The sequence below is a fragment of the Paralichthys olivaceus genome, chromosome 7, assembly GCF_024713975.1.
Source record: "Paralichthys olivaceus isolate ysfri-2021 chromosome 7, ASM2471397v2, whole genome shotgun sequence".
NCBI lineage: Eukaryota > Metazoa > Chordata > Actinopteri > Pleuronectiformes > Paralichthyidae > Paralichthys > Paralichthys olivaceus.
This window is the reverse complement of record NC_091099.1, coordinates 725,463-739,699: the sequence shown is the minus strand read 5'-3', so window position 1 is coordinate 739,699 and position 14,237 is coordinate 725,463. Positions and strand designations below refer to the sequence as shown.

At 47.2% G+C, this 14,237-nt stretch overlaps 1 protein-coding gene across 8 annotated transcripts in view; it reads right to left on the bottom strand.

Annotated features, from left to right (window-relative positions):
• The window catches only part of immp2l (inner mitochondrial membrane peptidase subunit 2), a 64,143-nt gene that overhangs the window by 35,581 nt on the left and 14,325 nt on the right, over window positions 1-14,237 (bottom strand). For 3 of the 8 annotated variants that reach the window (XM_069529174.1, XM_069529175.1, XM_069529173.1), the window contains exon 4: window positions 3,079-3,516. The exons of the other annotated variants lie outside the window; for them this stretch is intronic. In XM_069529174.1, the coding sequence (XP_069385275.1) occupies window positions 3,396-3,516 (121 nt within the window). In that variant the 3' untranslated portion in view covers window positions 3,079-3,395. Of the gene's footprint in view, window positions 1-3,078; window positions 3,517-14,237 lie in introns of those variants that run through there. 8 annotated transcript variants of the gene reach the window in all.

The window sequence follows — 14,237 nt, the reverse complement described above, 5'->3', positions numbered from 1 at the left end:
AGCAGGAACCAATGAGCCACAGACAGATGACAAAGTCTTTTCTCGTCTTGTTTAGTAAAAACCAGCAGCAGGTTGTGGAGTCTTATAACATCTGGTTCCTTTCACCACACCTCCTCCTCCTCCTCCTCCTCCTCTTCGTGAGTTAACATCAGAAACCTACAAACCATCGTCCTCTTTGAGCCTCGCTCCTCCCCCTGGTCTTTGTCTTGTTTATTTAAAACTGTGACACGACACGGCGACAAAAAAGTGGCGCTGCACTTTGAAACGGTGACGCATCTTCCTGACTGAGCTCTTGTTTCTAGTGGAGCACTCAGCATAATCAAAACTCCCGATGGGGGGGGCGGCGGCCGTCTGAAAGATGGACGAGGCCACGTGACTGCAGACCTCAGCCGGCTGTCAGAGGAGAAGCATCTTCACCTGCCTCCTTCTCCTGGACTAACATATGGTGTCATTTGTTTTTGCGGCTGGAGTTTTTCTGCTCAGCCGATAATAAATGTCTCGCTACTGTGAGTCCTGATCAGGAAATGTACACGAGACAACGCCACCAAGGACCGGACGCAAATATCAACAGAGATCCCAGCTCCACTCTGCTCTTTCAACAAATCCACCTCAATCAATCGAACAATCAGTTCATCCCTCAGGTCAAACTTTACGTGAACGATGTAAACAGAACATCAGCCGTTAAATAAAGGTGAGAGAATTCATCATTCAAAGCTAAAACACAAACACTGAACTCGTGTTCAAAGTTAAAGTTCACTTGGATAAAGGTTTGACTCTGGATCCTTCTGTGATGACAAATTTAAAACTACACCACAAAAAACATAGAAAAGAGATTTTATTATTTTCTCATTCGGTGAAAACAAAGATGTTAACACTTCCTGTAATAATAACGAGACGTGCGAGTGCTGCAGTGGAGACTCTGTATCTCAGTGCGTGAGATGAGATTAAAGCCGTCCTCCTGTTCACGAGGCTTCAGGGAAACACTCGTCCTTCCATCCCAGAGTTTACGACTTCAATAACATCACCAGGAAACTGGTTCATGTGACACAAATAAACTTAACGACGACACACATGTTCGTGCTGCTCCAACAACACGGAGCTCTGATGCACTCGTATATTCCAGAGTGCAAATAAAGAAGAACGATATCTGTCTCGTAAATCTCGTCATTCTCAAGAGCTGTGTTCAGAGGAGGTGAACGGACGGTCCCAGAAAAATACGAAACACAAATATAAAGTCGTAATTTAATGAGAATAAAGTTGTGATTTAATGAGGATAAAGACAAATTAAATGTAAACGACCATGAGGCTGTAGAACTGGTGCTCTCTGGAGTTTCTCTCCTTCCGGATGTAAAATCTTGAACGTTTGTTGAGGAAGTGAAAGATCTCTGAAGATGCTGAGGATGAACGGTGGACAGGAAAACATCACACCGGAACGATAGAACTGAATTATTAATGAACCACTGGAACAATCTGCAGAAACGAGTCAACCAGTTTCCATCTGTTCAAAAAGGAGCTAATTCTAATTACTTTTATTTTATTCTTATTCTGGATCCCCACAGGGATCAATTTCAGTTTTATCCTAATCAATAGTGATTCATCTTCATTTGTTTGTTAATGTTATTTTGTTTTAATAATGTGAATCTGCAAAAAAAATAAAATACATATATATACATATATATTTCTCTTCAGAATGCAGCCGAGTAGAAAGTAGTAAAAGACCTGAGTGGAGCAGACGTCTGGTTCTGACAATAGATTTTTAGTTTTTAGAGACATTAACATTCCGCAGCCTTGTGTTGTTTCTTCCCTCTGCTCTGTGTGGACGTGATAATCGATCTAAAGCACCAGGACAAAAAAACACCAAAGAAAATCTTTTGACCCATAAACTCTCGACCGTCTCACAGCGTTTTTCTCTCTGCCTGTAACTACTGTTGCCTCTGGACAGTTTATGTGTTACTCGTGTAATTAAATCTTTGGATACTTTCCCGCGAATCAATGGAAAGCACCAGCATAAAACACGGACTCGGAGCTGGACGGCGTCTGTGTGAAGGCCGGGCGGTGCCACGGGCGCCGATCAATGGCGGAGAGCAGCTGGTGACTGGTGGCGTCGCTCCAGAGCATCTGACATCAGAGCGACTTGGTGGCGTGACCTTGGCCTTTTCCGTTCGGCAGCATTTGAGCTTTTGTCATTACGACGCCAATTACGGCTGTTTTATCGGCAAAGCAGCGCCCCCTCCTCCCCCCTCCTCCCCCCTACCCCTCTGTCCCCTCCGCCCCCCTGCCAGCTGTCAATCCATTTTCAGCGCGCCGGAGGTAATGACGGCAATTAGCCGCTAAAAAAAGCCTCGTAGCCGATGTCTGCTGTCTCAACCTGCAGCCGAGGACTCTGGGTTAAGTTGCTGCCAAAACTCAGGTAGAGCTGCGAGAACTTTTCCAGCGTCAGAGCGTTTACCCACAGACAGGAAACTGCAGAAATCTATTTTCATCAGCTCTAAACAGCCGCGATGTAAATGCAGCTGTGGAGCGTTCTTCTGCCGGAGGGAAGCGTCCGCTGTCTGAACGCTGTTAGTGTGTTGTTCTATCGTTTATCTTTATTCTGCTTCCTGTGCGGGTGGCAGGTCATTATGTGGCTGCTTGTGAGCTGCGCTAACGGGTGTCAGGACACGGCGGCGTGTATTCCTGCGCCTGGTCGCAGCACTGGCTGTGACAGGCCCTGGGCTCTGCGCTCGCCTGCGTGTTTGTGTAGGCCTCATTAACTGGAGTCCGCCTCTTTTCCATCGCTCGCTAACACTCACACAGATCTGTGCGACTCATTAGCGGTCACCTCACCCCCCCCCTCGTGATCAGGACGCACTGTGCAGAGCGGAGCGAGGAGGCCATTAAAAGAAGCACCGCGATGGATTCTACCACTTTTCGCTTTTTTTTTTTTTTTGCTCTGATAAATGGCGGTTGGATTGTTATTCATAGAGCTGCGGCTGAGTGGGCGTCCGCTGCTGCTCCAGAGCTTCACGTTCAGCTGGGGCTCATGTTTAAGCATGCCGGCGCTCCCAGGCGACTGATTTATGCCGTTCTTATTTCTGCTGCGACAGGGAGCCCGTCTGAGGCGGACAGCGGGGCGTCTCTGAATCTTGATGGTGGAAGCTGCAGCTGCAGATTGCTGTCAAGGTTTCTCTGCAGGAAGCTGAATGCTCGACTTTATGCTTTTTGGCTTCTTTCAATAAAATCCTACTCTATTATTTAGCCGCTTGCCCCCCCACTCCCTGCCCGACTGAACAAGCCTCTTGATTTTGCACTTTCTGTTCTGTTCATTTTTGAATCATCAGCATCCGCAGCGTTTTACTTTAACAGTTACAAACTCGGGCAGGAAGCTTCGCTCAAGCTCTGTTTCTTCTCCAGTTTCAGATCGGGAGAGATTCTGTTCGGTCCTCGTGGATACGTTTGGAACCACTGCTGGTAAGAGTCCTGCTGCGTTTCTCCTCCTCCAGTGGGTTTTGTAGTTTTTCTTTCTGAGTTCCTCTCCTGCACAGAAAACATGAAACACCTCGTCAGTTCCAGTCAACTCAGATGTCGGCTGTTGCGACTTGAAATTTCAAAAGTTCCGACTTCCCAGCGTTCCGATGAACGGTGAAGGTACGACGTCAAACGTAAACAATCACTTCTGACCGTGAGAAGAAGTTTGAGGGGTGTTTTCAAGTAGAGGGTCGGAAAACTCCGACATCCGACACAGATCACATGATGAATACTGTCACAGCTTGTCGGACACGCCCCCTGACAACGGCAGGTAAGTGGAGGCCGATAACTGTTGACCAATCAAAACTGAGTGGACCCGCCGACCAATCAGAGCAGACTGGGTTTTATCAGAGGGAGGGTCCTAAGAGACGGGAGCCAGTGTTTGAGCTCTGATCATTAGAGGATGAAAACTTTGAACAGTCATGACTCTGATTCCAATCATCAACCTGAAGATCAAGTTTCCTCAAATAATCAAACTCTGCGACCACACGACTCGTCCGGTGTTGAGTCTGTTAGCTGATCCCTCTCAGCAGCACAGACTCGAACCGACGAGCAGCTGAAAGAGGGAAAAGAACCCGAATCTCTCCGACCTCCAACTCCACAGCTGGAAATTCACAGCCACGCCCACAGGTGAGCAGGGAAGCTAACTTGCCACTCAATTTCCCCCCCGAGAGAAATCACACCAATTGCGGGTTGGAGAATTAATTCAGTGACCTATGGTAATTCTGGATTCATTTGCTCTGTGTTGGCTGTGCTTAAACTGGGAATGAGAGCTGCTCTCCCGTCCCTTCACTCATGCAAAATTCATATTGGAAAAATTATCTTCAAGCCTCCTCCCCGAAAAGTCAAAAAAGGAGCTAATGACTAAATCTTCCCGTTTTGAAACATGATAATTAAGATCAAACATTTGATCAGAATCCAAATCGAGCAGCACAGAGATAAATCCATCCACAGACTCCGGAGAGGAGAGCAGACTCCTTTTCTAAAGTGCCTGGAGCAACAATCTGGCAGCATCAACTTCTCTGTCCAAGGTCAACACTGCAGTGGAGTGAACTCAGCTGAAGGAAGCACTTCTCACGTCTGTTCTGAGTCTCGCTGGTGGAATAAAACGAGGGGCGAGAGGTTCCGAGGGGCGAGAGGTTCCGAGGGGCGAGAGGTTCCGAGGGTCGGTTCCCATGAGAGATCAGGACCAGGGACCGTCCTGTGTCCGTCCGTCTGTCCGTCAAATTATAACGATGTTTACACGAACCGCTCCAGTTTGAGTGTTGATAGAAATGTAGATGCTGATTAAAGGGTAGGACAGATTAGAGGATGTTACAGCGAAGATGAGTCCAACTCAGTTTCTGTTTCAAATCCAAAACGAGCAAATATTATGTCCCGAGTCGCTGCTGCATGTCAAGGCTGGATCGACCCACCAGGGGGCCCTGCAGCAAGAATGAGCTGATTTAGAAGATTAGAAGATTCAGCTTCTTTAATAAAAAGACACATTTATACTTTTATATTCCTCATGAAAATTATACGCCAAGAGTAAAAGTATCTTCTCCCCTCCCCCAACCTCCTTCTAATGAACTATGACCCCGCCCAGCGACGACTGAATATATCGCTGTAGTAAAGGAGGAAGAATCAACAGAGGAAGAGCAGCCATCGTCATTCCTCACACATCTGCTGCCGATACGATAGTTCCACAGCAGTAATGGAGCCACAGCGAGATGTGAGGCAGGTAAACAGCCGGCGTGTTGACAGCAGCACTGTGTCGAGAGGCTTTTATCAAGAGGACGCATCGCCGAGAGGAAAAATGAAGCTGAACGTCTGTGAGAGCGAAGCTTCCTGTCAAAACAACGGCTCCTGATGACGCCACCGACTTTTCAGAGCTGCCAGTTTTCTTCTGAATTCCAAGAAGAGAGAACACTCGTCTCCATTTTTCTTTTCTTTTTTTTTAAGTAAACAAGAAAACATCCCACAGATAATGATGGTGGCGGAAACGTTTGATGACTGACTGGTTTCTATGATGGCGGACAGTTGTTCATTAGCTCTGAGACACACACACACACGCACACGCACACACACACACACACTAAAGATACACAAACTACAACACATCCACAGACTGATACAAACAAACCTCACAAATACATGTGTGTGTGTGTGTGTGTGTGTCTCAGGAGAGCGGGAGTCGTGCTGCACAGTTGTTGTCGGGGGGGGGGGGGGGGGTGCATCAGTGGGTAACAGTCGTCTCACAGCAACACGGTTCAGTGCAGAACCTGCAGACGAGGTGGTTCTGTGTGGAGTTTTTTCTCCTCAGGTTCATTAGTGGCTAAGCCCCGCCTCTTGTTTTGACCCCCTGCGACCCTCGGAGGTCACTCGTTTCACATCATGGATGCAGATCACAGATAACGACATTTGTTCCATCGTCCAAACTTCTGTCAGAAACCACAGTGTCATGGACACGCCTCTCAGTGAGCGAGTGGGCGTGTCTCTGAGGTTTCTAACACGTGACGGACGTGAAACTGAAGAACTCAAATGTCTCAGGATGAAGAAGAGGAGCCGTACACGTAGAAGACGAAGACGTCAATGAAGACGAGGAGGTTCCAGATGTTTTGGTGATGAGGGCCGCTGATCTTTACACAACTGAGTTTAGACGCCATGTCCCGCCTCCTGCTGCTCTACAGGCTCCACCCCTCGCCTGTATGTTACCCAAACAAACCAAGTCCTGTTTAACGACGGAGCGACGAAGGAATCAAACTGTAAACTCAACATGTCATCGTTTGTGTTCGATCATCTGGAGTCTGAAACCCTCGAGGGAAACATCTGATCTTTAGCTGCTGCCGGCTCAAAGAAAGCTGAGCAGAGAACAGAGCAAGGGAGAGAGAGGATGTTAGAGCAGAGAAGCAGAGAGCGGGCTGCTGTCATAGTAACAGTTCAGAAGCTGAGACATCAACACCAAACGTTCTGAGAAACGAAAAAGTCTTTTTTTAAATCAAGACAAAAAGGTTTAAGAGAGCAAATCAATGAAGAACGTGAATTTAATTGAGTTGTTCCAGGGAAACATTCTGAGAGTAGCATCTGTAAAATCCACACGTCACACGTGATCTAACTTCAGAACATGACACTGACGACGTTGGAAGAATAAAACGTGTGAACTGACTCTGAACTATTCTACAGCTGAGCTTTAAATTAATTCAAACTTTTCAGGCCGTTTGTTGTGTTTCAGTGTCGTGACCTTCATCCAACAAAAGAGATAAAGTTACAAATGAACAGTTATCGGTGACATCATGTTCTCCTATGATTAAACTTAATTACTAAAAGCTCAACACTCTTATCAAGTTCTCTAAAGTAGCTTGTGTAGAAACAGAAAATTAGATTTTGCCGAGAGCGACAGTTTGATAAACTATTCTCTGAGGAATCAATGAAGATATTGAAAAACTTTTTATCTGACAAGGATAAAGAAAGAGATAAAATATATTCCTGGATCCTCCGAACACTGATTTATCTCTGCCTCGTACAGGACACGTCCGGACAGAAGTCTGATCAGTCGCTTCTGTTTTACTTTCTTGGTGACTTTATTTTGAAAGAGGCAGTTTAAAGGAAGTTATTTGACTTTTAGGTCTAAATGTCAAACAGACGACGGACTCTGCCTCCGTCTGAACTTCTGTTAAACACACAAACTGCCGTCAGTCGCTGCCAATAGAGAGGCACGCCCCCCCCGCCCCCCTGCCCCCCCGCCTCACTGCTGGGCTGCGTTGGCAGGGATGCGGTCTTCACTAAGGTCCTCAGAGACCTGGGATCACTGAAGTGATGAAGAGGCCTCAGAACTCCCACTGTTATCTCTCATCTGAGCCGGACAGCGGGAGTTAGGAGGCGATTCGCTGCTTAAACGATGAAATACGAAGTGTAGCCTGAGGCTGCCCCCCCCCTCCACATACGTCCCCTCACAACAAAGCGCTCCGCTCCCTCAGCAGCTCAGCTTTAAACGTGACAAATGACAAAGGCACAGCTCTGTGGTCAGACGAGGAATTATCCCGCTAATCTCTGAGCGAACGCAGCGCACGGGGCTCAGGCAGCTGCGCATTCATATTCCACCTACGCTGTAAAAGTTTAATGCAGCGTCTGACTGGGATAACCCACAGTCTGAAAACTTCTGGCATCAAACATTCTGGGCACGCCGCCTGCAGAGCGGGCGCATAAAGAGGAATAATCCACGTGAAGCCGATCAGGACTCGTCATGTTGAGTCTCCCGCTCGTCGTCTAAGCTTCTTTCTTCTCTTTCCACTTCCACGCTCTCCGTGTGTTCCGAACCACTCCTGTCAATCATGTCGCCGTGGCTACCTCTCAGCCTCCTCCTCTTCCTCTATCTGTCTGTGGTTGCCAAGGTAACAGGTGGATGCTGCACTATCAGTCGTCTCCGCCTCTCAGCTGTTTCCTGCGGCTCAAACGCAGGCCACCCGGTCGTCGCTGTGTAAAACTTCAGAGGCCGAGGTTTCAAAAGCAGAGGGATGAGGAGGAAGAGGAGGAAGAGGAGGAAGAGGAGGAGGCACCTTGAACGCTGAGAGCATCACTGGTGCAGCTGTTCTGAGAGGACGTGGAGCCTTAATGTTTCCCAGCAGAACGATGATGGCTCATTCATTCACCTCTAAACTGACTTCATCCATCAAATCATCCAATAAATCACTCTGTGAAAACGTCTCTCACTCAGTCTCTCTGTTGTGTTCGAAGCCGCAGCCTGTGCTTGGTTTCTAATCCAACTTCTGCGGGGGCGTATCCTCCACAGGTCCAAGTCTGCGGCAGCGTGTGCGTCTCCGCTCCGTGTCCCTCGAGGGACATCGATGTCCTCGAGGCGTCTTGTTTCTCATCCATCAGCCTCAGGTGTGACCAGCATCACTAACTTCTCTCATCTGAAAACCAAAGATTTCCTGTTGGGGAGCCATTGATTTTCATTTGCATTGTTGACTTGATGTAAAGTCGTTTGTGGAGAAACACCACGAACCGTCTGTCAGCTGGGACTGTGTTTCATTTCTTCACGAAGCATCAGTTTCAGGGATGGTGACTGAAAACTGAGAAAACTGAGAACAGCCCCACCAACAAGATTGTGCAGCAGCCGCCGCTGCTCACATCCATCAGGCTGAGACGTGCAGACAAAGATTATGACCAGACTCATTCGTTAAAATACAGAAACTGAAACGGGGCAAAGTGGGATTAAGCACGTCTCCTTTCCTAAACATGACCCAATCCCCAATTTAAAAATAAAAAGTCTGCAGAGACAGATTCTCACCTGCTGAATTAACTGTTGAAAAAATAAACCCTGAGCTGATTCAACATCAAACTCTCTCTCTGGGGTTTTGCTTTTATTAGTCATATATGTGGATGAACCAACGGCCCCTTCGAACACACAGAACCTAGTGCACGTGTTAGAAAAGGCTGCGAACAGATGAGTCAAAGAGTTCGACTCCACTGAAGCTGGAATCACCGATCTTCACAGGAAGCAGCCGCAGCCATTTTCTGCTCCGACAAATTAAAGATGGGTTTTAACCGTGGGAGGAAGTGGAGACGTGTCGTCTGTCGTTGGTTCAAACTATAGATAGTAAATAAAGAAAAGTGAAGCCAAAGCGTATCAATCACCCCCTGGTGGCAGGCTTCAGTATCGGTCATAAACCCCGCCTCCTGTGAATCAGGGAGAGAATGAGGAAACTCTTCAGACTCTGAGCCTCCTCCAGGAGGAGGTCTGAGGGAAACGCTGTGAAAATCAAAGCTCATAAGCTGATTGGTAAACGAGTGCAGCCTGGATGAACGAGCAAAGAGCTGAGATATTAACTCCACTATACTCAAGGTTTATGTCGTCTTAATTTGTCATCATTACCTTGAAAATGAAACGCTGAGTCGTGATTTAATGGAGCAGTGCGATGCAGTATATTGTATTGCAGTAAATATGCCGCCTCTATAAAACCATGTATTGATTTAGCTGTAAAACTACACTGAAAACCCCAGTTCTTGGTTATATAACTCAAAGATATAAAGAAAATCTTCTGTTAATTCTTCATGATCGCCGCTGGTCAGACGGCGTGACGGCAAAATGAAAGTAAACATCAATCTGAAGGAAACAGTTGTTATTAAGAGTTCTTGCTGAGTCTTCAGTGTGTTTAAATCCCAGCGCCGGCTCTAATGCTGCACCACCGCACGCTCCATTAGCATAACCGTGTTAGAACAGCGGTGACACCGAGCCTGCTGGGAGCGCGGGGTCTGCAGGAAAGAGTAGCAGAAGAATTAGCCCGCATCAAAGCTCATTTCCAACGCGGGGTTAACGGGAGTAGGAGCAGCTGTGGCTTCCAGCTCAGCTCCACATGTCCCACTTAAAGCTGTTTGCACTCAGAGTCACTGACGCTGTCGACTCGAATGTTTTGTCTCCACGTGGGGAAGAAGAGCAACAGTTCTCTGCTGCAGGATGAAGCTCAGCTGAAGGAGGCAATTCTTCAAACCACTTCCCTTCATCATTCAAGTTGGATTTGCTTTGACTTGTTTAGGATCAGCTGGATCACAGAAATGATCATGAAGTGATCGGGATGATTTGGCAGCTCCTCGATCAGAAGATGAAGTTCTCCTTGTTCCTGACGACTTGGATAGAACCGATGTTTTCTTTTTCAAGAAGTGAGAGAAACTAAATCCTCCTCTCTGCTCCGTTTAATCTCCTACTGAGAATTTCAGAAACAAACAGAATAATTAAACGCCTCCGACTCGATGCGCTCGGTCGGACTGATTAGAAAAACACACATGAAAAATACAGACTTGGTTTGCAGAGACACTACGGAGACGACACACGACAGATCGTTCACACATGATATTAGCATGTCGTGCATGTCGACGTGAGCGAGGGTCTGAAAATCTCCTCGTCACTGAAGAAGCGAAGCTAACGAGTCTCAAACCATAAACAGCTGGTGAGCGACTTGAATCCTTGTCACGAGTGTAATTACAGCTCAAGTCCAAGTAAAGTCCTGGACTCAAGGATTCCAACACTGACGTGTGCATCACTGCTTTTTATTCTAAAGAAAACTAAATATCTCGTCATGAAACACGAACCCAGTGAAAAACTCTGGGATTATCTTTGTGGATGAAGAACCAGCAGCATCTCTGTAATCTGATGTAACAGCACCAGTTACAAACTCATGAGCAGCCTGAAGAGAACGCAGGGTGAGCGCTGATCGTGTTCTTGTTATTCTGTCCACCCCCCCACTCCACACCCAGCCTTCCCCCCCCCCCCCCCCCCCATCAGAATGACAGACAGAAGAAAGGCCATGAAATGAAAGGATGTGTGTATTTATGTCATATGATATGAAACTGCTCCCTGATAGGTTACTCCTCAGTTCTCCCTCCACCTGCTGCCTCTAAGTGTGTCGCTCCCTCTGGCATTAACGCGCAGCCTTCACCGTGCCCTCATTATGTCAACCGACTGGCGGCGACGAGCTGCCGCTAAACGGATGCACGAGGAAATAGCGCACGTGGAAGTAACTCCCAGCTCTCTCGGGGAGCTGCCGACTGTCGGCTTTGATGTCGGCGCGAGGCAGAGGAAGGAGACGACTCCCAGAAAGAGGAGAAACACCCACGGTGGAAGACGCCAACACTTCCTGCTCGGCCGCACACCTCAGGAGGAGAGGAAGTGAATCAGTTTGTCCTGTTCAACACGCAAACAATCCATTATCTTTCTGACTCACGATGAGGAACACGGTTAGTTGTAAATTCACGATGTGAACGTGGTTGGACGGCGATGCATATCGAAAACGAGTCACGTGATAATCAATCAGCTGTCAGGATATTTCACAGAGTTGATTCTTATGGAGTCGACTCCTCAGTTCACCTCTGATCTTTTATCTGACGTCCACAGACGACGGACCAAAGAGCCTAAAACCAGCAGGTGACCGTGCAAACGGAGGAGACTCTGAATATGAAGCTGGTGAACCCACCTGTGAGGGAGACGTCTGCCTCACACTGAGGCTACGATTGGTCGAGCTGCTGAAAGAGGGAGGAGTGTTTTTCCTCTTTAGGACTGAGGCCTCTGTGGATCTATTTAATTAGAGGAGCTTCAGAACCAATTCAATGCAAATGAGTTTCAGGTCCCCACATGAATTCCATGTGTAGTCTTATAGATCAGGGACTCAGCCATTCTCTACCAACTGTGCTCTAATTATCATTTGTCCTGAGAAGTAACAGACGAACGTGTTCATGTAAATACGACTCGCAGCTTCTCATCATGTGGATTTAATGCACGTTTAAGATTCCGTCTTTATTCCCACGTCACTGCTGGAACAGAACTAAACACTACGTCCAAACCGGTTCGAGAAAACTTCATCTGCAGCACACGTACAGACTCTGAGCAACATGGAGCTCGATGTGTCAAATATCTGGTGAAGCACGTGCACACACACACACACACACACACAGTTTTACGGTATCACACCTGATTATTTACTCGATAATTAGCAGTCGACAAGCTCATAAATCTTTAGCGGTAAGACGTGAGCACTTCATTTCCTGCTCCGCTGAACAGGCGTCTGACCACACATATAAATATATAAGTAGCAGCTGAGCGCCGAGACGCCACAACTTGTTCCGCTCGCTTCATCCACTCCTCTCTGGGAAACACGCTGAGGGAGGCAGCGGCTGAAACCATGTGAGAGGAAGTGACGGAGAGTGTGATCACACTGTGTGAAGGTGTGGTGAGCAGGACGGGTGGATTTACTTCATGTGATCACTTCCTGCTATAGATTCACATTGTTTATCTCCAATATTCTCAAAAACATGAGGAACTCTAAACACAGTCTGGTGGATTTGTTACAGCAGCAGCTCTTCTGGTTCAAGAAGCAGAGGATCATGGGAAATATCCAGCGTTCAGTTGTGTTTCAGTTCAGTGAGTGGGGGGGGGGGTCCTCATGTGGCTGCAGGGGGCGCTGTTGTTCGGTCCTAGTCACATAGTGTTGCTTTAACAAAGTTACGAAAAGTTGCTTCACAAATGGATAAAAGCAAGAAAAAAAAGAGAATGTTTCAGAGCAGACGTAAAGTCAGCTGCAGATCCAGGGTCAGTTTTCCCAGAGGAGTCACGAGAAAACCAGAGGACGACACCACAGCGTCTGTGTTCAGATCAGTTTGTGCGAGACAGAAATAAAGTTTCTGCATCTGCAGAGAAGCTCAACTTCTAACCTGAGGAAACTCAGAGCTGAGATTCTCTGTGAGTTTAACTTTCATCCATTTTCACAACAGTTCTCCTCAGCTCGTGAATCAGCGTCCGACCGTGGCAGCTTGTTCGCTCGCGTCTAAATGCACAATAAGTAAAATGTGTTTTATTTGTATTGGAAATGTTTTAAGCCGACTGCAGGTTTTAATATGAGATGATTCAGATACTTTTCACCAGCTCTGTGTTTAGTAATCTTTTATCCCCCCCCCGTGGTGTCGAGCACACAAAGTGTTTAAGACAGAGGCTGAAAAAAGAAACCTCACTTTTAAACAAAGACGCATCGTTCACCAGGTCTTTCACTAGAACCTCTGTTATTCCAGCTAAATCAAATATAGCTCAATTACCCAGCATGCACCCTGTGTCTTGATGCCTCAAACACAGTCCTCATTTATTTCAGGCCTCTAACTTCATCTCCTTCTTCTTTGTCTATTTCTACACTGTCGTTTTTCTCCCTCGTGTCATCTGCTTCTGTTTTTCATCTCGTTCAGGTTGAGGCGTTCTGAGACGCCCTGCAGGTTTCTCATGTTTCCTCACCCCAACACTTTGCTCTTCATTGCCTCTCCTCTTTTTTGTTCTTTGCTTCTCCCCAGTGCTGTTTAAGCATTTTGAGCAAAATCTACTAAAAACAACCACCAGTTAAAAAAACCAACTAAATACATGATTTTGGCATCTGCCCTAATCCCTGGAGACTTTGTGAAGGAGGCATGTGGGTTAGAGATAACGAGATGAAAAACAAGTGTTGTCATGAACTGAATGAGACGACGCATTAAAGTGAAGCGTCGCAGGGATGAAAACACTCACAGGGCCGCAGGTCTGATTACTGTGACTCCTGATTCACTTGGAAACTTTAAAAAGTGTCTCGGCTGTGAGAGATCAGAGGGGACACGTGACCACAGCAGCCAAACTTTCACTCCCTCTGGTTACTCAGATAATAATCAGGGAATTCAACTGTTTGAATATTACACATCGGACTGATGTTTGTCCAAACAGTGAATGTGACACGATGTCCCCGAGGCAGGACAACCCGTCACTCAGACGAGTTCACAGTTCGAGATCAGCTGTTTCTGTCACCTCCACTGTTGAAGCAGAGTCTTCAGTCTCTGGTCACAGCAGTGTGACGTCACCGGAGGTTTCTCCACCACAGTGGTTTTAGTTCTGGACCAGAGTGAACTTTCCCCTCTGCGCCTCCTCAGGGAGAATCGCTGCTCACTGAGCAGAGGGTCGGAATCAGTGCGAGATAAAGATGGCAGCCGCTGCTGCTACTGAGCTCCTCGACTCAAAGCAAACGCCGACAGGCCGCTGCCGCAGAGGAGTGAGGCGCGGCTCCTCTGAAGGTTTCTGTGGCTGCAGAGATTTCAATGAATATTCATAAAATGTGGAGTTTCATCAACAGCCCCATCCCCCGCTGATCCAACATGGCTGTCATCACGCCCTTCAACGTAAACATAAACCAAGCAGCGGCGGGGACTCTCTTCATCTCTGCGACGCCAATTCATAACCCGCAAGAAACATT